The sequence below is a fragment of the Strigops habroptila genome, chromosome 7 (genome assembly GCF_004027225.2).
Source record: "Strigops habroptila isolate Jane chromosome 7, bStrHab1.2.pri, whole genome shotgun sequence".
NCBI lineage: Eukaryota > Metazoa > Chordata > Aves > Psittaciformes > Psittacidae > Strigops > Strigops habroptila.
In genome coordinates, this window is record NC_044283.2 from 38623832 (window position 1) to 38645741 (window position 21910).

Here is a 21910-nt window from a genome sequence, read left to right on the forward strand (position 1 = left end):
CTGGAGCGGTCTCTATTGCAAAAATAGCCCATTGCACAGCTCTGCTAGCCTGACCCACATCATTACACAGATCATTTTGGGTGCATGCCACGTCAGCATCTGCTGCAGCAAGCCATGGCAAAGCTCTGCATCAGGCTGATCTATCAACCAAGAATGATGTCACGACTCAAGATAATCAGCAGTTTAAAAAGAAAATAGTATTTTGTCATTTCGATAAGAAAGATGTTGAGTACAGATTAAAGGCAAATGGAAAAGAGCACGTGGAAATTACTACTTTCAAATTAAGCTTTAAAAGGTATGGTATGTCAGGTCAGGGGGTTCAGAGAATACCCATCTGTGAGCACTGAAAGAGCTAGCGCTGAAAAGGAGTAGTAAGTGATCAAAGTGTAACAGGAATGTTCAGAAAAGATAAGGCCTCAGAAGAAAAGCCAAATTAGTTTTTCACATCCGTGTTCAATATGGACAATCTTCCCAAATGACTCACTGGAAACTTTTCACTGGAGGTGAACTGGGAGGTCTGTCTCAAATCAAAACTAAAAGCGGTGCCCAAAATGGTTGCAGGCATCAGGGAGACTGCTCACATTGCACTAAAGGTCCAGCATAAAGGCATACCACCCAGTGAAGCAAGCCAAAATACCACCAAAGTAAGATTGAGGTGGATAAAGAGCAGGTATGAGAGGATAACAAATGTAGGAACTCAGTCTTTAACAAGTCAAAGTTATTTCTAAACCAGTAAACCAGAAGAAACCTGCACCTCAGCAGGTCAGACACAGCAATGTGTGGCAGGGAAAGAGAGCATCAGAGCAACTTGAGAAAACAGATTAGTAACAATTTACAAACACATCTGTCGTGGTTTAACCCCACCCAGCAACTAAGCATCACCCAGCCTCTCCCTTGCTCGCCACCCTGGCGGGATGGGAGAGAGAATCAGAAGGGTAAAAGGGAGAAAACTCATAGATTGAGATAAAGACAGTTTAATAATTGAAATAAATAATAATAAAATGCATGAAAAGGAAGGTAACAGAACTAAACCCCAAGAGAAACAAGTAATGCAAATTAAAAACAGTTGCTCACCACCAACAGGCCAATGCCCAGCCTGTTCTTGTGCAGTGGTCCTGGTCAGCTTTCGCTCCAGCTTTATATGCTGAGCATGATGCCATAAGGTATGGAATATAGTCAGTGGGGGTCAGCTGTCCCGGCTGTGTCCCCTCACAACTTCTTGTGCATCCTTGCTGGTGGGGTGCCATGAGAAGCAGAGGCGGCTTTGGCTCTGTGTAAGCACTGCTCAGCAACAACTAAACCACCGGTACATTATCAGCATTATTTTCATCCTAAAGGCAAAACACAGCACTGTACCAGCTACTAGGAAGAAAATTAACTCTATCCCAGCTCAAAACAGGTCAACATCAGAACCAGGAGGTCTGCCAAGTTGTCCTAAGGACAATAGAAGCTCAAGATAAAGTAGCAATGCCTAGAGAAGATTTCAGGAAAATAAAACTTCTTCGTTTTCCTTTTTAAGCTTGTAGAGGAGCTTCAGGAAGTTTTCATGACAGCAATTTTTAATTGGAGAGGCATGGTGGAGCATCTGTCTCAAATCCAAGTGTAAAAACTTTTGAAACAAAATGACAGGACAGATGGTATTCATCCAAGAGTTCTAAGGAAACCTAAGGATGAAATGGCTGAACTATGAACTGTACTTTGTATTTTTTCACTTAAAACTGCCTTAGTGCTAGACAAATGGAAGGTCACAAATATGACACTGATTTTTAGAAAGCAGTCTATGGAGATACAGGGAACTTCAGACCAGTAATACCTGTATGGCAGGTTGGTAGGAGCCATAGTATAGCCAGAGTTGTTGGCCAAATGGCTAAATAGGACCGGCAGTTTCACCAGAGGAAATCCTGTTCCACAGACATGTAAATATTCTTCAAAGGAATCAGTGAACATGAAGGTAAAGGAGATCAGGCAGTTTTGGTCTACTTGAGCTTGATCTGGTCTATGCATAAAAGAAATAAGTTGTCATTGAAGGCCTTGCAGGAATAAACAGCTGGTTAACAATACAGGAACAAAATAGGAATTACTCATCAGTTTCACCAGTGGAGGAACATTACCTCTGAAAACCCATAAATTATTTTTGGAGATGAGGTTCATGACTAGTGATTGCTTAATGTATACGTAAGTGGCTTGGAGAAAAGCAGTGAACGGTGCTGCGAGAAAGACAAGAGCTAACAGCAAAGAACTGCAAAGCCAGCCTGCAGCCTGAAGTGTCAGGATAATAAAACCAGCAGGTGAAATACAGTGTTAATACAAAGCATATTGCATATTAATATGTGCTTCCCCAACACATGGGAAGGGGAAAAAGCAGGCCTAATATTTATGTCATGAATAATGTGGGTGGACAATAAACTACATTACATTAGTCCGGAGGAGATGCTGAACCTGTAAGAGGTAATTCTGTGAAGACATAACAGATGGTTGCTAGAAAAGCAAATAGCATGTGAGGCATTATTAGGGAAAGAGTTAAGAGCAAAACAAGTATTTAGTATTTCCTTACCGTCTTCCTAAAGGAATATAAAGTTTCTTTCTTCTTAGATCAGTTTAGAACAAAGCCTATTTACAAAGTTGGTCTTATGGTTTGAAAAATTGTAAATATATTTAGAACAGTTACAAACCAGAGAAATTACTGCAGTATATACAGGCTTTAGTATTCAAAAAACACAAGAGAAATTGCAAACTGGTGTGGAGAGAAAATCAGAAAAAAATGGAATTGGAGATTTATCTTGGATTACCTAATGATCTATTGAACTGTTTTGTAAGTGTATCGCAGGCATCTTGTATATAACATTGGTAAATAATCTAGTACATAGTACTCAAGGATGGATTATTTGCTGCGGTGGTGTCTGTCACTGATCCTGCTTCACTTGCCTTACCATCCTTAGCATGTATTTATTTTTCTGTTTGTTTTCTCTTTTTTGGCTTGTATTTCTTTCCACATCTTGAAACAGATAAGTGTTTTGCCAGCAACCCCTGCATTTCCAAAATTGCTGGGCCTCTTGTATGAGCTGCATCATAGCTCTGTCTGCTTTTCCATGATCCCATTTGAATCCAGTGTCAAGAATCCCATAACAGAGCCCAGATGTCGAGCTCGCGGCTGCATTCTCCAATGCACGCAGCCCTTGAGGGACGCATTAACTCTGCTGACTGTGGAATGTGCACGAGATTCAGACCTACCCTGTAAAATATTTGACTGCCTATGCAAATTTCTCTTCATCAGTGCAATTAAGTAATTGTCACAGGCCAGCACCAATTAGTGAGCAAACCTGTACTTTGCTCCGATTATCCTGATATCCTGAGATCAACTATCCCCCCTCGCCTTAGTGTTGGAGAAGGTCTTGACGTTCCAGGACTGAATATAGAGTCAACCACCAGAAAAATTTTTACAGCCAGTGTATCTGGTGCTCTACTTAGAAGTTGTATGGCTATTCTCAATATTTCCTGGCCCAAACATCTAACGGTAAAGTCTGTACCCACAAATCAGTTCTCCAGCAGAGCTAAAGGGATGGTGTTTGTGTGAACAAGACCATATCCTTCTAAATGGCCCTTTGAAAAATGTGCTGTGATGATGTTATTTTCAGTGCTGCCACCTTGAAGCCAGCTTCTGGCTGGACTCAGCATTGACCTAGCACTAACTACTCCTTTGGGAATTAAGACCTTTAACAAGCCTTCATAGTTCTCCTGTATCTCACTGATTTGTCTCAGCAGAGGAGTGGACTGCAGAGCCAGCGTGCCTCTTCAGAAACCTTGAAACTTTCTGCATAATCAGATCTGACGGATGACCAAAGCCTGCCCAGATTCAATCAGCAGTTGGACAAATTCTGAACTATCAAATCGAAATTACCATCTCTAGCTCAGAAAGTGCTTGAGTTGTACACTGCCAGAAGTAGGGACAATGTTGGACAAGTATCCTTATGTTAAGCTCAGTTTTTATCCTAAGTCAATTTTTTTTCAACTTTGTCCATTGGAGACAAAGGGTTCTGATATTTCTGAGCGTGGACTCCACTCACCTCATAATCATCACATGGATGGTAATAGGATACTGTAACAGGCAGAAGAACCAAGCAGGAGTGGTTCCTATCTCCAGCTGGGAATGACCCAGTTCAACATTACTTCATCCCGAATAGCTTTAATACCAGCAGTAACCAGACCCCACTGTGCCATAGGGTTACAGAATTGTTTTCTTCAGAAACACCCCACACCATCTTACCCTCACTCCCAGACAGCAAGACAGGCAGCTTTCCCTTCCATTGCCAGACTGATTAGCTCTGTTGTTAGAGTTTCTTTGGCATCTCCAGGACAGGCAGGACTTCAGGGCATTCCTCAGAAGTGCTTCCAGAATATGGCATGCATTTTCTCCTGGTCAGCTCTTCTCAAACCTTCCTTCCTATGAACACACAAGAATCCTCCAGAAGGCTTGTACTCTTATCCAGTTCTACTTTTGTTCATTGTTTCTGCTGCCTCAGAAACAAAGATATGAAAAGTACAATTGTAGCTGCCTGTTGTGCAACTGTGATGGCCCTGGGGACTCTGGTAAGAGGGTGTAGCCATCCTGCAGGCTCAGGCTATCAGGACAGCAGGGTGTGGGGCCTCCTGAGCGTACCACAGAATGACAGGGTGCTTCTCCAGTGGGAAGAGCTGTGTGGAAAGCACAGCTCACAGAGGGCACGTTTTCACCCAACAGTCCTTAGAAATGCAGGTACCAGTCTTCACGGCTCTGGCCTAGCTGTTACCTGTAAGTGCCAATGCCTAAAACTGGAGAACATGCATGCACGCACAGAAGACTCAGAGGACTTTTTATTCTCCAAGATCCACCACTGTGTAATGACAAGGCTTGTTCTACAAGGGGCTACGCTATTTTCCCAGGGAAACCCTTTCACAATTTTCTAAGGAAAAGGCTGTATTTTGTTTCCTGTTTCCACTCTAGTGCCTTCAAATGATTCAGAAAGCCTGTTCCAAGCAGAACTTTTTTGAAGACTGTGCTTTAACGACTGCCTGGGCATGCTGCCTTTTTGACTGACACACACTGCCACCAGCAGCCCTTTCCAGGAAACTGAAGTATCGTCTCTCCATTCATTTTCCCTTCCCCTTTCAGGAACCCTGGGATGCTCAGCCAGGGGGCTGCTGTTGCGCATCTTGGGCATTAGCTTGTTCTGTTTTGGTTTTAATGTGAGCTAGCACTACATTGCTGCTCTCACCTTTCTGCTCCTTTCTTGTACAGGAGACATTACTCTTGCAGAAGAAACATTGCCGAGTTGTTTGAACTGGCAGCCCAGCAGAGGCAGTTCTGTGTTCACAGTGAATTGCTCACATGGATTGCATCCATGAGACTTGGGGGACCCAGCTAGTCCTCAGCCCTGTTTTACCTGCACTCCACCTTGGACAGGGCATGGTTTTTGTCCCTAAAGCAATCACATTTCTTTTCATTGAAGTATATTACTGAGAAAAAGACATGATCTAACATGCAAACATACCTCTTCACCTGGGTGTTTGAACAGCTCTAAATTCTTCTTACATGCTTTGATCCTTGTCACCTTTGTCAACCTGTTAAAGAACATCCATCTTTCATCAGTCAGTTAAGGTCTTTCAGACCATAAGCTATGCCACTACCTTGCTGAAGAGTCTCCATCTGCACTGTTGTTCAGAACAGCTGGAGAGCAGTGCAACGTGGGAAAAAACCTAAGAGTTGTACAGACAGCTTGTTTTTTCTTTTACCAGGACCCATGTTACATGGTAATGGAGAATAATTAATCTGTTCCCCAGTGTAAAGAACAGATGTTTTTAAGATTTAAAACCCAAAGGTTACTAACCATTAACTGGGTTAATGAGATGTATAATCCACACAAACACTTCTTCCCACTTTTGCTGTGCTCCACACTAGCTAGTGCAGCTGAGGGCACAATGGGCAAGGCAGCACACACCAGTGCACACGCTTGTGGCAGCAGTGTGTGAGAGAAGGTGGCCGTAGGCTCTCCACAGTGAAAGGAGGGCCAGAGTGGCTTTGGACTTGAGAGGTCACTCACAGTTTATATACTTTTTTTCCTTCAAACCCAAAGGAAGGCAACATTTTTTTATAGCCTATTGCATTTTCTAACTAGACTCACTCTGTGTAGGGAGTCCTCCTGTACAGTGCCAGCCAAGGCACATTAACTACAGGAGCTCAGAGGAGGCTTGCAGGCTAAGTCAACAAGAAACAGAAACACAGCTGATTTGTTTTTCCCAAGCATTTCTTTTTACCTGTTAGAACTAATGGATCTAAGCTCATGGGCAGGGAACAAACAATAAATGCTTTTACAAAAAACCCAGTTTGTGTTCAGTGATGTAGGCAATTTCTTCCACACAGTCTGAAATTCCCCTCCTTATTCCCATGGCTCCACAGATCTCGAACAATTTGATCTTTTTTAACCTAAAGGGGAAATTGGGCTTGATATACAGCAAAATCTACCAAAGCATCTTTCGGGTTTTTATAGGCAGAGGCATGTTTTTTCTTTTCTTGTGAAAAGTGTCACAGATCAGAGAGAAGCATAAATTTTTTACATCCCTGACATAGTGCAATAGATCTCAGGCTTCTTGGCCTAGTTTCAGACCAGTAAGTTGTTAACTTTTGGCTTTAGGGACTGTGACTTGGAGACAGACAGTCTCAGAAGCAGATAGTAAGAGGAGATTGACTGGCATTAGGGAAAGAGGATGAATTGATTCTAGGATGCCATGAATGGGGACAGTATCTTTGGAACTGCCCAAAGGGTTTTGTTGGTTCTTCTGTTGCTAGGATCCTGGTAATGAAGAAGGATGTCCCCTCCTTTCCTATCAGTCCCTGTTTCCGTACATAAGAGTATTCTTTGCATGAAGTGGCTGCTACAATATCCCCAGGGTTTTGCCAAAATGTGAATACACAATAGCGCACTGACAGACATGGCTGGGAAACAAGAATACCATATGTAAAAAAGTGCTGTAGATTTCAGCATTTAGGTTGTTCTTAGGCCAGAACTTGTCCCAGTTTAACTGCACACTCTTTTGCTAGGAAACCTTTGCAGGAAGAAAATCAAGTACGTTTGATTGAAACATGTTTGCTGGTGGAAAAAGAAACAGACTAAGTTAAAACATAGAGTCAAAACACTACCAACTAGTCCTGATCTTTTATTCTACATTAGAGATCATTCTCAAATTCATTTTCTATGAGCATATGAAATCTGCCTAATTAGATCAGGGCAGGTGATAGAAAAATCCAAATGTGTCCATGTGACAACTCTCAGTAGGAATTTTTCATTTCACCGGAAAAAAACCTGAGTCTCTACAGGTGCGACAGAAGGTACCTAGATAAAAAGTAAAATGAAACACTTCAAATATTTGTAAGTTTGTAACACTGTAGATTTTGAGATACGGGGTTTCTATAAAGGTAATAATCCATTTTTACTCTGTAAAAGTACAGTAAACCCAAAAATTCAAATCTTTTATTTACTTCACCTAAAAAACAAGCAACCCATAAGTAAGATATACATAGGTTTCCCAGATTTATCCCTAATAAATTTTTTAAAGAATTATACAATTTCTACAGAAACATACAGTGTATCAAAAATCTGCATAAATCAAATTTATAAAATATGTAGAAATGCATAGTGATATTATCAACTTACAAAGCAAGAATATGGGAATTATTTTTTTCCAAGCCAGCTCTAGTAGGAAAAAGTCATTACAGCAACAGCTTCTTATGATCTCATGTTTTGTAAGGTTTCAGTCTCACATACAGATTCATATTCACATACAGCATCAGCTTTCAATGAATTGCACAAAAATACCCATTTAAAATGCACACCTGCACAATTTATGTGCCACCATTCTTTCTCTTATGCATAGTCGTATGATTAAATTAATCTACCCAACACACAAAAATGGAGTCAGTTTTCATACACACAAGGAACAAGTACCGGCACACACTCTTATTTTCCTTTTTTTCCAGTATCTCCCTCCTTTATTTTTTATTTTGTCATAGCTCTGAAAGGATAGATGAGAAGTTTAAAGAAACTAGGAAAAATCCCAAACTAATGGATCAGTGCAGACAGCCCCATAAAGATCAAAATCTGTCACCAAATATGATACATAACCCTTGTGAACACCAATGGAAGCTGCATGCAATGCTATTCTAGACTTCAGGGAAGTATTTAGTCATATTTAATAGTGTGACATGTTCTAGGCATAACTCTTATGAAATCAGTACACCGATGTCAACATTTAAGTCACAGAATCTGGAATAAGGAAGTGAGGATAAGTCATTTCTCCTCCACCTCTCTGCTCATTCAGAGTAAATATTTATACTCCTAAGGGTGTTTGCATCAACTCCTTTCCAGAACATTTTTAGAAACTTCTTCACATTCTATTCTGTACACTATAGCACCAAGTGGTTGTATTTTGTGTTTGTAATCCCTCAGGAGAAGTTTCCAATGACTTCCATTCTTCCAAAAGAAGAAGAAAATTAGTATGAACAAATGTTGTTTCAGGATTTCCATTTCTCTTTTCAAATCTAAATCTGGCATCCAAACTAGTTGACAGATGTCCTTGTAAAGAATTACGCAGCTGTGTTAAGAAGCTGGATGTTTTTTCTTAATTAAAAGTTTTAGTCCACCTCTAAGTGATTTCCATTTAAAATAACAAATCAAATGAAGCATTGGATTCTTTCTAAGTTTTACGTAATTGTGCAGCTTTTTTTTTTTTTTGTTTTAATAATTATTTTTACGTAAGGCATGGTTTAAACAAACAAGTTAGTGCTCATAAATTCTGAACTGGAATCGCGAGGGTGCTGACTTCCATCAAAATGTACCACATTAGCCCTAAATGTGACATTAAGCTCTTCTTTGCACCGTACAAACTGTCCAGTCGAAGTAGAGCAGCCAAACTGGCAATAGAAATTTGTCTTTGATCACACAGTAATGACATGGGGTAGTACAGTCGGTCCCTACCCCTGGTGACAACTCAGAAAAATCCATTGTTTAATTTCCAACAAATGCCGTTCTTGTGAAAGAGAGAAATGAAAGAGGCACTAAATATGTTGAAATTCACCTTCCAAAAAAGCAGCATGACTGTGAGAGAAGGCCACCCTGGCTAATAACCTGTGGCAGTGCTTAGTAGGATGTAAAATTAAATAAAATATACAACAGGTTGATAATCACCAAGTTCTATGAAAATCTGGTTACTCCAACCTTTTCAAGTGTGTGTAAAAAAACTGCCTTCAGACCCCTGAGTGTAATCCCAAAGAAGACGACAACGCTTTTAACTATGCTCCTATGAAACATAGCTAACAGCACATTAATTTACCAACATCTTGAAACAAAAAGATGTAAACATCTACAGAGTTTAAGGTAAAGCAGTTTTGTAAACATTAACTGCGGATGACAATGTTATTGTAATAATCACAGTTCCTCTACGTCCTTCATCCAAGCCAGGAGGCTCGCAGCTGTACAAAGTTAATAATTGCAGCAGTTTTCAGGCTATTTTCAGTCCTGTACAAATTAATGCGTCAGTAGGTATGTTTTGTCTGTCTACACACTAAGGATGTTGTTCATTTCCCATTTTTGTGTTGCTTTACTGGAGTCACACTCTGAAATGAAAACTTGATGGAGGACTTCAGAGCGATCCAAGCACTTCCCTGACGGAATGTGAGTAAACCTGTGTAGATTCTGGAAAACAAAACCATCAGGAACATGTGAGTTTGGTTTCTTTTTTTTTTTTCCCCCCACTTAACATTTTCCTCATAACTTTAGTACAGCTATTTACGAAACCAGGTTTCAGGGTCCCAGGACAGATCAGTCCTATACTCATTTTACAGTTTGTTTAACCTAGACTTTCACAGCCTTCATATTATGAAATGTTTAATACATATAGGCCCATCTGAGACACCTCCCGTTTCTCTTAGGCAGCAAACTGCTAAGAAAACGAGGAGATCTGTGCCTAAAATGCTTCTAGCCCTTTCATCCATCCTGTAACCAAACCAAAAGATTGACACTTGAGGACAGCTCTATGAGAACTGACTTCACTGGACAAGTCTTCCTTTGGTTAGCCCTTCACAGAAAGCAACTGCACAACACCAGCATGAACCACACTGGAAAGAAAAAGCACTAACTTTGCTTGGCTGGTAGAAGGAAGAGAAAAGGGTATGAGAGCAAGTCTGGCCTCCGGGGCAACAGAAGGCTGCCTAACAAATTGCAGACCTATTGCACATTCAGGCTGAGGCTCACACACTTGGTTCCTTCCACACCCCCTGTGCTGCCACGCTCAAGTCCCATGCATTTGCGGAGCAGCCTGCAGCTCCTCTCCTGCCTGTTGACCCCCTGCTTCAAATGCAGCCAGACTCACTGACTGGTTGTATCTAGTGTGGAGAGCACCAGAGCAGGAGCAAACCCTTGGCACTGTGGTCAGGCTGGGGCTCCACAGCCCTGCCCCGTGCACCTAGCTTTCTGCAGCACAGGGACCCTCTCCGTCACCCCATCGCTCCCACACACATGTGCATGTCTGAACGTTGGTTCAGCTGGATTCCTGTTCCTGCCGTGTGGCCAGACATGGGGATCCTCTACTTGGAAAGGTAAACAGATGTTGTCTGAACAAAAGCAATAGGCAGGCTACCATCAGCTCTGTTCTGGATGTTTGCTTACGGGCACCAAAGCCCTGCTGCTGCACAATGCTCAGCTGCACAGAGGTTACGCTCACCAAACTGGCACACAAATGTTCATTCAAGAAACAACCAACCGACCAGCTAGATGAAATCTCCTGGCAGCTTTCTCTTACAGGAGGCTGTAACATTTTTCAGCAGTTCATAAGCATTTCATTCCTTACACCGTCCTTGTTAGAAGAAAGGATCATACCCTCTGTACTCACAGCAGAGTGTGCCAAATTTCTAGTATTTGCTTGGTTACATACTCTTGGTGGTCCTTTTGCTCTCACCTCCACCTTTTTTTTTTTGCCTTCTGGAAGCCAGTCACCGTTTTGTTCTACAGCCCAGGCCATGCCTACTGCGCTTCCTTATAACTTGCAGTAATAAGCAAATAATTACACAACTCGGTACCAGTGTGGAGGAAATGGATCTTCTTGCGTAAAAGAAATGCTTAGAGAAGAGCCAAGTAACATGCTGAGACACACTAGAATGGCTGGAGAGTTAACAAGTGCTAATTTCAGGTTTAAAGAATTTTCTCTGTCTATGTGGCACAAGAAAGCTGTGTGGAAATTTTTGTGCTTGATATTTCCTCTTTACATTGATTATCTATGTAAAGAGCAGAAAAGGTGGAGTGGCTTAAAGAATAATAAACAGATTTTGCTGTACTCGACAGTGCCTGCATCTTTCAGACAAACACAATCCAGATAACCAGCTAATGAACTAATAAATATGCAGCAAGCTAGGTAGACTGAAGAAAAATTGACTCAGAATAGTTTCTTAGGCACAGAACTAAGTTATGTGTGGTTATATCCAAGGATAACGTCACACTTAGGAGTATTCAGTTTCATTTTTTAAAGAAGCAAGCAGAAATAGAGCCTTAGACATTTTTTAAATAAGTAATAATAGAGGACTTACAGAGGTAGTGACTAAATAGACTGTAGCAGCCCTCGCATGTCTATCAGCCAACATTCCAAGTCTTTATTAAAAATTCATATTTTGCAATAGCACTATAATGGTGCCACACCCAGAATTCACAACAGAGCATGTTATTAGAGAATGGCTGATGAACCGGAAATAGAAATACTGAAGAAGGCAAAGACAACACAAAAAGGCAAAGAGTAATGCTATATTCCTATGCAGGCTTAAAAAGATCTGTCTTTAAACAGAGCAACACTTCAATATAGACCTCCCAAAATTAGGTCTAATATTGAACCTAGCTGCTAAATGCACCCCAGAATTTAAGTAATCTTCTCACAGCATACATTAGATAAAGAAACTTTCTTGACAGAAAGCATAGAGGCAGAGAAGGTGATGGCACTAAAAGCTTTTAGGAACTCCATCTTTGTTAGTGGACATCCTCTTTACTTCCTCTGAGACAAGTGCTAACTCCTAACATAACCTGTGGCAGCAAATGTAGCCTCATGAGGCTCTCCTTAAAGATTTTGCTACAGAAGACAGCAACTAGAACAACTAGGAAAGCACCTTTTCCTAGAGGAAGCTTTCCCAGCATGCATGGATTCTTGAATTAACAATCTGCAGTTAACAATTTACTTGGTTCAGTTAACTGCGTCAATGATCTTTACTTTCAGATATATGTAAATAGTAAAAAAAAGGTGCAAAAAACCCCAGGATGCAAATTATAATTTCTTTTCTGCTATATAGCTGTTACATACCTTGAAGTATTGCCAATCCTGGTATTCATTCTGATTACAGTGTGTAATCATAATTTTGGATCCATCTGGTCCTTTAGTTAAGCACTGATCGTACTGCATGAGTTGATTAGCTTCATTGATTCGGAAAAGCTAACAGGAAGAAAAAAAAAGCCACCTTTTAAACAGCTGACTCAAAATTTTGAGTATTTTAAAAACACTGAAAATACCAGCTAAATTTCATCATTCAAAACATTCTCTGGTGTTATTACACCTAACTTTCAGGAGGGTTCTTAACTTTACATGATGTAATGCACTTTTATTGTCATGACACTCAATTTCAACTTTTCTGTAAGATTTAGAAAGGTAAGAAACTTACCTAGCAAGACAAAAATGATAAAAATAAAGGGATTCCTATCTGGGAGACTTCTGAAAGTGTTTGATTAAAACCCTTTGTATGATTTGATGGCCAAACAATCCACTATCTTTCAAAAGGTCTGGTAGCAAGTTCTTGGCCCTGGACAGTAATTTCATGTAAATGGCATTTTACCCATGGAGGAAATCAAATTAATGCATCCAGATACAAAAAGATTATCCTAGCTACTTCTTATGAAATCACTGATACAGGGTTTTAGGAGTAACATACAGAAAAGAAGTAGTTTAAGGAACTTTTTCATAAAATATCAAAGAGCTATTTCCAGGGGCTACCAAGAGCTAACCCAAACATGATTTTTTAAAAGCATCATCCTGCATGTGATTTCATGATTGCTGTGACAAAACTTGCCTGGTTCAAGTCTACATCAACATAAACAAGGGCTTTGAATTTGAAAAGTTTTCCAGCTGAAAAAGGAGATATAAAGACAGAACGGCATGTTTGTGTGGTAGTGTGGGTAGGTTTGTGAAGATACAGGTCAAACATGATAGCAGCTTGGACTGCAAACATCTATTAGCAGTTACGTTCTGCCAATTAATTTGTAAATGAAGCAGACACATATTTGTATTCAATTTCTTGTCTCCTGTGGTGGAAGATGAGTTACTGCACAAAAGTGCTTTATATCTCCATTAGAGCAAAACAACTTTGTGAAATAATTGAGCCAAAGTGAGTAAAGGGGTTGTTTCATGAATGATTAATTATTAAGTGAAGACAAACGATGAATCAGCAGCAATGCCAGAGGCTGCAGTTATTCTAATGCAGTGATATGGTTGCTGTAAAACCGTACAGTTCTTGCTTCCTTATGTACCTGTTTCACTGGAGAAGAGATTATGAATTTGTCTTCAATTTTGTACTGTTTGTGTTTGAAATTATATTTTCAGAATCCCACATTTTATCAGTGTCAGTATGCTTATCGAAAGTCCCTAACTCCCATCTCTGAAGCTGGCACCTAAGTGACTTTATGTACAGGCTTAACAGAAAACCAGCCTGTTATCATCCACAGCAAGTGATTCTCCTTCGGACTCACTTCCAAGCTCCTTACCTGATTTCCTCCCATCCTATGGCATGGCCCAAGCTCAACAAAGCCACCATTGGTGTGCCCCATGCTATCAATGCAGTAAGCAGTTTCAAAGCCTCTAATCTGGAAAAGAGGTTTTGCACTCTAAGTTAGCCTCAAGTTAAAAATAAACATGAAGGAGTTCAGAAAATTCCCACTTATCTTTCAAACCAGAAATAGATATGTGACAGAGAGATATGAGACAAACCTGTGTATGAAATTTAAATACTTATGTTAACTGTTCCGGGAGATGGAGCTTCAAGCTGCCTGTACTAATTTGCAGGCTCCTATGTGAGTTAGAGTACGCTGATACAGCTAGAGTTGCAAAGCTCAGTTCCAAATTAATGACACTGAGATGTAGGACTTTCAAGCATTTTAATTTATTCAACCCCCTATCAAAGCATGTTCAGTCTCACAGGTCATCATAAATAAAACCGGAGCTCAGCTAAGTTGCTCTCATCTTGTGGATGAGAGAAACGGGATGCAGAGGAGTTATGCATGGCAGTTATTAACTGCAGCCAGGCACAGCCCACTGACCCAGCTGCTCAGATGTACCTTCTGCAGTAGCAATTACACAGTAGAAAAAGAGATAAAATTGATGAGGGGCAGGCACAGGCACAGGATATAGAACAAAAGTCCTGTAAGGAAGCATGCCTCAACTGCTGATTATCCCAATCATTCCTCAAAAGGGCCAACTAACAGCTCTACAAAGATTTTATGACACAAATAACATTATTTCCAGACCTATTTTCTTTGCCAGAGCCTCTTTGTGACAGTAGAAGAAAGTCTGTAGGACTAAGCTTTCCTGACTTACAGAGAGAGGGTTAGGGAAGGTGAACACCACACTTCCATTCTAGACTGTTTGGAAATGCAATTAGTGTGGTGTTACAAATAGGGGAGCATTTCTCAGATGTAGGATAACTAGCAGCCAGTGAAGAAGAGTTGAAGAAAACTTCAGAGAAGTATGTGAACTTTGACTTTTCTGTTGCTTTACCAGAGCTGCTCACTTTTATCAGGGATGATTTCCCACAAGGTGGCCATTATTATTTTATTCTCTTCAGATACTTACACCTCAGTGAATAGTAACATATAACATGCCTTCCTAACCCTTTATGTGGATTCAAAAGGAGGTCTAAGGCTAATGTAGTAACTAATGCTTAGTGCTAGCTTTTAGGTAAGAAATAAAGGTGTCATTGTTCACCTGGTTCCTCAGATATGATACTATTTGTACCCCATTCCACCATGCACATGCTATGTATCACGAACTCCTCAGGGAAATTAAAGATAACAGTTTCTTGGCCATAGGAAACAGCATATATCTGTACTTTCTAATGCTCTTTTGAAGCTACAACTGAAAAGGTAAAAATAAATATATAAATCTGAAAGCAGACAGGAAACCTGCAGTAAAGAGCTCCTCAAGGTGTGGGCTAAATGCCAGAGTGAAATGAGTGGGGTTCAGTGAGGTGTCCCACACTCCCCTGGCGACATGCTGTCTCTCTCTGTCAACCATGTGAAAATGCCAAATCTGTAACTACATTCTTAATTTATTGAGAATTATACACTATAATGCTGGAAATGACTGTTAAGGAATGGTATCAAATTATTATATGCAGATCAGGGATTTACTGGGGCTATAACTGTGTGAGTACATCTCAGGCTAACAAACGTAGGCGAAATGTACTCCTCCTGGATTTAATGATCTATTCTCCAGGCCTTCACAGAAAAAGATTATCACCTTTTTATCTTCACCAATACTCCTACATACACAGGAATCACATTTTTTCTTTTAAAACCCCCTAATTTTTAATTATAAGAAAAAGAGCTTTAGACATAACTGAAGACAGGGCTAGAGATAAAATCATGCTTCAAGGACCTATGGAGCTAATTAAAGAAAAAAAGAAATCACACCTCTTACAGCGTATATGATTTTTTTCCTAGAGTTATATTTCTGTAGCTTTCCAGCTAGTATCATATACCTTAATATAGCAGTAATCAAAGAAACTTTTCTTAGATTGGTGCCAAGTAACAATCACTTCCTTTTGAATTCCCATTGCTTTAGCTCCTAAAATAAATACAGGTTATGTGCTGCACTTACCTCTCCCCAGTCCACATTTTTGGGTGGTAAGGGATAATATGAAGTTATATCATATGCTATTTCTTCCATAAACCACTTAAAACTTTTGCAGTTGTGATCCTCACGGAATTTTTTCAGCTCAGATATATCTCCATATGGTAGTGCTTTTGTCTCGGGCCGGCTGGCATAGAAGTAATCTTTGTATTCATCCCACCACACTTCTACAACTCTGACATAGTTCTGTCAAGAACAAGGACATTGCTGTGACCTCAAAGCACACACAACAGGTCAGACATAACTGCATGCTAATTTCAGAAATTTGAGGATTTCTCCCTTAAAAAGTGACAGCATAAAGTTACTATTAGCACTAATGATTTGTCACCTTCGGCAGATTGTACCAGAACTGCAATTCAAAGTTTCTATTTTTTTGCAGTTTTCTGCAGCTTTAATGCAATGATATGCATTAGTTCGCCAAGGGTGAAAAAATTAAGTCTTTAATGGGTCAGCTATGACCCATCAAGGAGATTTTACCTTCTTAAGTAAAGTAATTTATTGCTGCTTGGAAAAGGGAGAAAAATGGATGGCTTGCCTGGTGAACAAGCCTCTCCCTCACATCTTTCTTCTCAGTCTGTTTGATGGCTCTTATCTCTGTATTACCTGTACATGTTCTAGATGCACATCTCACTTTATACAATTCTTCTAGCATTAATGACCCGGTGTTAAAACAGTCTTAATAGATCTGACTGAAGGCACAAATTATTACAAGTTTTACTTTAATCTACATCCAGCATAAATGGAACAAAGCTATAAAAAAGCAGCAGGATTGGCACAAGATTTCCCTTCCGTGGGGATGACCATCTCAGCTTTAGACTTCATCCAAATAGCTTTGGATGAAGCGCTCTCTAAATTGCTGCTGCTAATTTAAATAGCTGTTTCTAAAACTGTTGTTATCTAAAATAAAAACTGCTTTCAAGGTTACAGCAAAATAGTACCTTTAACGTAGGAGAAGACCCAACGTACACAGGGGGTGGATTTCCTTGCCAACCCTGGAGACGGTAGATGTGTCCAACACGAGAACAGGGAACAAACAACAGTTTTCCCCCACACTGCCAGATCTACAAGTTAAAGCAAAGGAATTACTAACATATATGCACAGGAATGGGGGTTGGAATAGATGGTCTCCAGAGGTCCCTTCCAACCCTAACGATTCTGTGAATTTAAGACAGACAAATAGATAATAAATTATGAAGAAATATCAGCTACTTTTCTTGCTATGCCAACTGTGTGATATATTTAAATATTTTTACTTCAGATGTAAGCATAAACATAATTGGTCTCTGAAATGAAAGGCTGCATTGAATACATCCCTTCAACTCGGCCACAAAATTACACAACTAGATTACTTGTCTAAAAAGCTTTTAAAAAGTTTGCCATCTCATTCCATTGCTATTTTAGAACAACAGTAATGAATGAGTGAACAAAATCTGGAACTGGGTAATTTTTATTATGACAGAATTAATAATATTTTGATTTTATTAAAGCAATTCACATACCATCACTAAGATGGGTTTTGGTCAGATGCCCATCACATTTAGGTTTTTCTTAATAAAGGCTAATAGGAGATAAGGATGTCTTTGGTAACCCAAGTACAAGCAGATTTTTCTTTAACTATAGTAGCTGAAAATAAATCATGGGTGAAACATTTTACAATTCTGAAAATCCCTCCTTCCCACATGCTCTTGGATAATCCATTTATGGGGAGAAGGAAACACACCAAAATCTGAATTTAGTTGCTCATAGTTTTGACAAGTTTGAAATGTAGCATCAAATCCAAATTCAAGATAACTTTGGGAATGTTCCAAATTAGTCCCAATTTCAGATTAAAAATATGACTTAGCAATATTAGGAAAGATGGGCAGAATAGTTTACTTCCTTCACTGCATCATCATACTAGTTTTCTTAAGTTTCACTTAAAAAACCCAACTCAGATATACAAGGCCATTATATTTGCTATCTGGGAGTCAGCATGGAAGACTGATGAATGTTTAGTTCTTCTAAAGGTTGGTTGTGATCGACATGAAACCAATTTGGAGGTCTCTACATAATCACCACTTCAACTACAAAACTACTGTATGTAATTTCAATCATGATTTAACTCTAAGCAAGATGGAGAATTAGAAGGATAAAGACCCTGTATGTGTAAAATCCTCAATAACTACCTTTTGCATATGGATTTACAGCTGAGCAAGTGCACTCAGAGCATTCCTCAAAATCATGAGGAGCAAGAGTAGCTAGAGGAGCTCTGAATGTAGTTTCAGTAAAATTCAGCTACGATTTCACAGATCGCTACTGAGGATATTAGATGTCTCCACTTTTGTTTGTTAATTGGGACGGATTCCTGCTGTCTGCCACTTGTGTCATTATGAATATTGAAGCTACAAGAAGCTAATGATTATCATCTTACGTTTCCTGCTAACTGAAGAGCACACATATGCCTAGGAGTGAAAATAAAATCTTCTTCAGTGATTATGAATTATGCAGTTAGCATTTCAATTGTGAAGACATCTCTTGTAAAGAAGTTCTTGAAATTTTGAAAAGTGTATGAGATCATTTTCCACCCATAAAATGGTAGGGAGAAGGAAAGCAGGGCAAATTACTTCTTCTTGCGTCATTGTATACTTTATACGCATCTATGCATAAACTGAGTACTACTTGTTCTCTATAATCACTTTCATTAGAAACGACATTTTTCTATACTCATCATGAGAGCAGTTGTCCCCCCCTAGATTTGCTAGCCTGCTAGCCTGGTTTCAGATTAGACATTTCAGGGTGTGTGTGATCCCAAATCATTAACAAAATCTAGATTACTCAGTGTTCGGGTCTCAGCACCAGGCCACCTCTCTGAAGACTTCTGCCCCAAAGCCCACAAAGAAACACTGAGGGAACACATCTCTGCCACAACAGCTCCTCACAACGAAACCTTATGGGCTGCACTTTCACGAGGCAGAGGTGGTGCAAATCAGAGGTAGGTCTGTCTGACCTCCAAGCAGAAGTATTTACAGAAAAAAAGATCTAGTAAACTGAATTAGTTTTCCATTTTTGGTGTTACCTTGTAAGAAATTTCAAAATTTTCACCACCCCAAATCTGAAGCCCTGGGTCATAGAGACCCAGTTCAAAGAAGAAATCGCGTTCAATGGCAAACAATCCACCAGCCATTGCAGGGGACCTGAAAGAGGAAGACAGTGTAAGTCCTTCTGCCAAAAGGATGTGATAACACTCAGCGAAAGCATTAATTAAGGAAGCAAATCACTGTTAACATATAATAAAGATTAGAAAAAATGGCAATGCACAGAAAAATTATGAAGCTTTGTCATCAACTTCCAGCAATTTTCTGAAGTGACATCCGTTTGAGTTCTAGTGAAGTCACAGTTTTTATTATGTTGTGGTTTTGGTTTGGTTTAGGTTCCCCCCCCCCTTCCCCTTAAATTTAATTATACAAAATTTTAGTTGGAATTATTTATTCAGCCAGCCAGCATATATTAAAATAATAATAAAAAAGGTAAGAACCAGTGTGATGAGACTCTCTTGAAAGTTGTTCAAGTTTTTGAGAATGAGACTGCGTAGCAGACTTAGGTTTACTTTCTGAGAAGCTGCCACATTGAAACATTGTCTATTAGCAAGCAACAGAGTTTTTCTGGCTAAATGATACCTTTCTATCTCCTCCCTCTGTCTCTTTTTCTGATGCTGCCATGAGGGACTCTTCATTATACTTGGCGAAATTTTTAAGGTCTGGATTCAAGTTGTAAGGTTTCCATTTTGGATTATTTATTTATTTTTTTAATGGCTTTGCAAATCCCTCCATGTATGCCAAGGTTCAATTAACAAGTTTTAATGTGTCAACAAGACGTTGTGGTTTGGATTAGAGCATTTTTGCAGAATGGTTGTAACCAAAATTCTTTGGTAGCTTGCTCACAGTGAAACAGAGAGTAGGATATGTTAAGCCATTTCCAGTGCACATACCAAGCATTTTTCACCTGAGGATCGATAAGTACATACACCCCCTAATGGATACAAGCTGGAGTCCCTACTAAGTTGGCAATAAAAAAAATAAGAAGCTGGTAAGGAAAAAGTGAATTCTTTCTGACTTCAGATGACCTGCAGTACTGAAAGGAGGAGGATCAAAGAGTCCAGATCAGTCTGGTGAGCCAAGTAAAACACAAATGGAATATTCCTTCATGACCAAATTATTGAGAGATAGGTCATTTCTAGCACTATTCTGTCTCTCCATTCCATTAGATTTTTAACTTAGTGGTGCTCCTTTTAACAGCAATGGTTATGTATTTCCCTTCTGCTCATAAATGGAGAGCTGCTTAAGAAAAAGTAACCCATAGGGTTAACCTATACCCGCTCTGCATAGCAGGGGCACAGCAAAATCAAAAATAGAGCTGCTGGAGGTACCAGCTGAGTTAAGTAGAATGGTTATCAGTTCAGATGCTCTCCAAATCACCTGATCAGTTACTGATAAATGTCCCCCTACTTGCCTGCCTCCAACATTGCTTTTGCATCACAAGGGTTCAAAGGGTAGGAAGACAGGAAGCGCAGCAGGAAAAAGAACATTGCATAGCACAGCCTTGTGGCTTTCCTGCATTTTTGGTTTTCCTCAGCACTATAAAGACTTGGCAAGTGTAGAGGTCTCAGATGGTGAAGTTTCAGTCTTGGCCTCCAAAGTGCTGTCAAGTGTGTTAAAGAACACAGTAAAATCCACATAAGCTCCATAGTTTATTTTATAGGATATGAAGAGGTAAGCATAATATTACTGAAAGAAGGATTCAGTCCTGGGGCAATTCTCACATTATAAAAAGTTTGTTTCTGTGCTTTAAGCTGTTGAGGCTTTTTTTGCTTGTTTGTTTTCTTTTTAAACTAAGCAATCCTGGCTATAGTTTCAGCAAGATTTTTACTTGGTCTTACTTGCCTTGATATTGCTGCAACAAAATGCATACAGCCTGGGCATAAACAGATGCAGGGAATGTCTCTTTTTAAAAGAAGCACTGTAACTCTTGAAAATATTATTAAAAATAAAGTCATCTTTTAAACCATTCTGAGAACATGTGTTCTGTGTTTCTGGGAACAGTTTAAAGGATTTTAAGACCTGTTTGGATGGTAAACACAGAACAAACCAGCAATGTTTGAAAGAGTTTATCCCCCTCTAAGAGAATAATAAAGTTCCAATGTGGACAGCCTTGTCAGAAAGCGGTATTATTTATACTGTATACAAAAGAGATCAAAGCTTCATAACTTCCTTGCATGTGTTGCCATTTTAGCAGAGAACAATCATGGGTGAGGATAGGGAATTACCAACATCAGTTCTTACAATGCTTAAATCATATATACGAGCAATAGAAGACATTAGATTCTGAAGATGTGAGGATTGCTTTCAAATGTAGTAACACGATTAGTTAAGCGTGAAGGGGAAAGTAATAAAAACCAGCAGAACCACAGTCTCCCAATCTTGAAAAGCCATCCAGAAACCCTAGCTCCTATGCTAGGTTTCTAGCCAGTTTCTGTGTGCTGGGAAGAAAACATACCTCACTACAAACCATAAGAAAAAAGTGGGACTTCTGCGAAAGTTGTTGGAGTTTTCTTAGAAAATAAGGTGGTGGGTTTTTTTTCCTTTTCTTTTCTTTCTTCATTTTCTTTTTTTTTAAAAACTGTTAAAATTTTTTTTTTAAACTGTTAAATTAAAATCCCCAAACATACTGAAACCTTAGAAAAAAAAAGCCAAGATTCTTAAACAATATGCTTCTTTGTCAGATGTGGTCTATTATAAAGCAAATGAGAGAAATATGACAAAAGGGATTTTCTTGATGCACATGCGTAATCCATGAGCTGTATGCATGCATCAAGCCATGACAGCAGGCTACAGATTTTATGCATTACCGGCTATTATAAATACTCACAGCATGCTCGTTATTTCAAATCAAATGGTTAAATAAGCACGGT

General features: G+C 39.5%; 1 protein-coding gene across 2 annotated transcripts in view; it reads right to left on the reverse strand.

Moving 5' to 3' along the window:
* Positions 1-7478: 7478 nt before the first annotated feature.
* GALNT7 (polypeptide N-acetylgalactosaminyltransferase 7) overlaps positions 7479-21910 on the reverse strand; it is a 42572-nt gene continuing 28140 nt past the window's right edge. For both annotated transcript variants that reach the window (XM_030493364.1, XM_030493366.1), the window contains exons 6-11: positions 19019-19136; positions 16902-17024; positions 15931-16149; positions 13821-13919; positions 12370-12498; positions 7479-9725 (exon numbers count right to left, since the gene is read on the reverse strand). In XM_030493364.1, the coding sequence (XP_030349224.1) occupies positions 9588-9725; positions 12370-12498; positions 13821-13919; positions 15931-16149; positions 16902-17024; positions 19019-19136 (826 nt within the window). In that variant the 3' untranslated portion in view covers positions 7479-9587. The remainder of the gene's footprint in view (positions 9726-12369; positions 12499-13820; positions 13920-15930; positions 16150-16901; positions 17025-19018; positions 19137-21910) is intronic.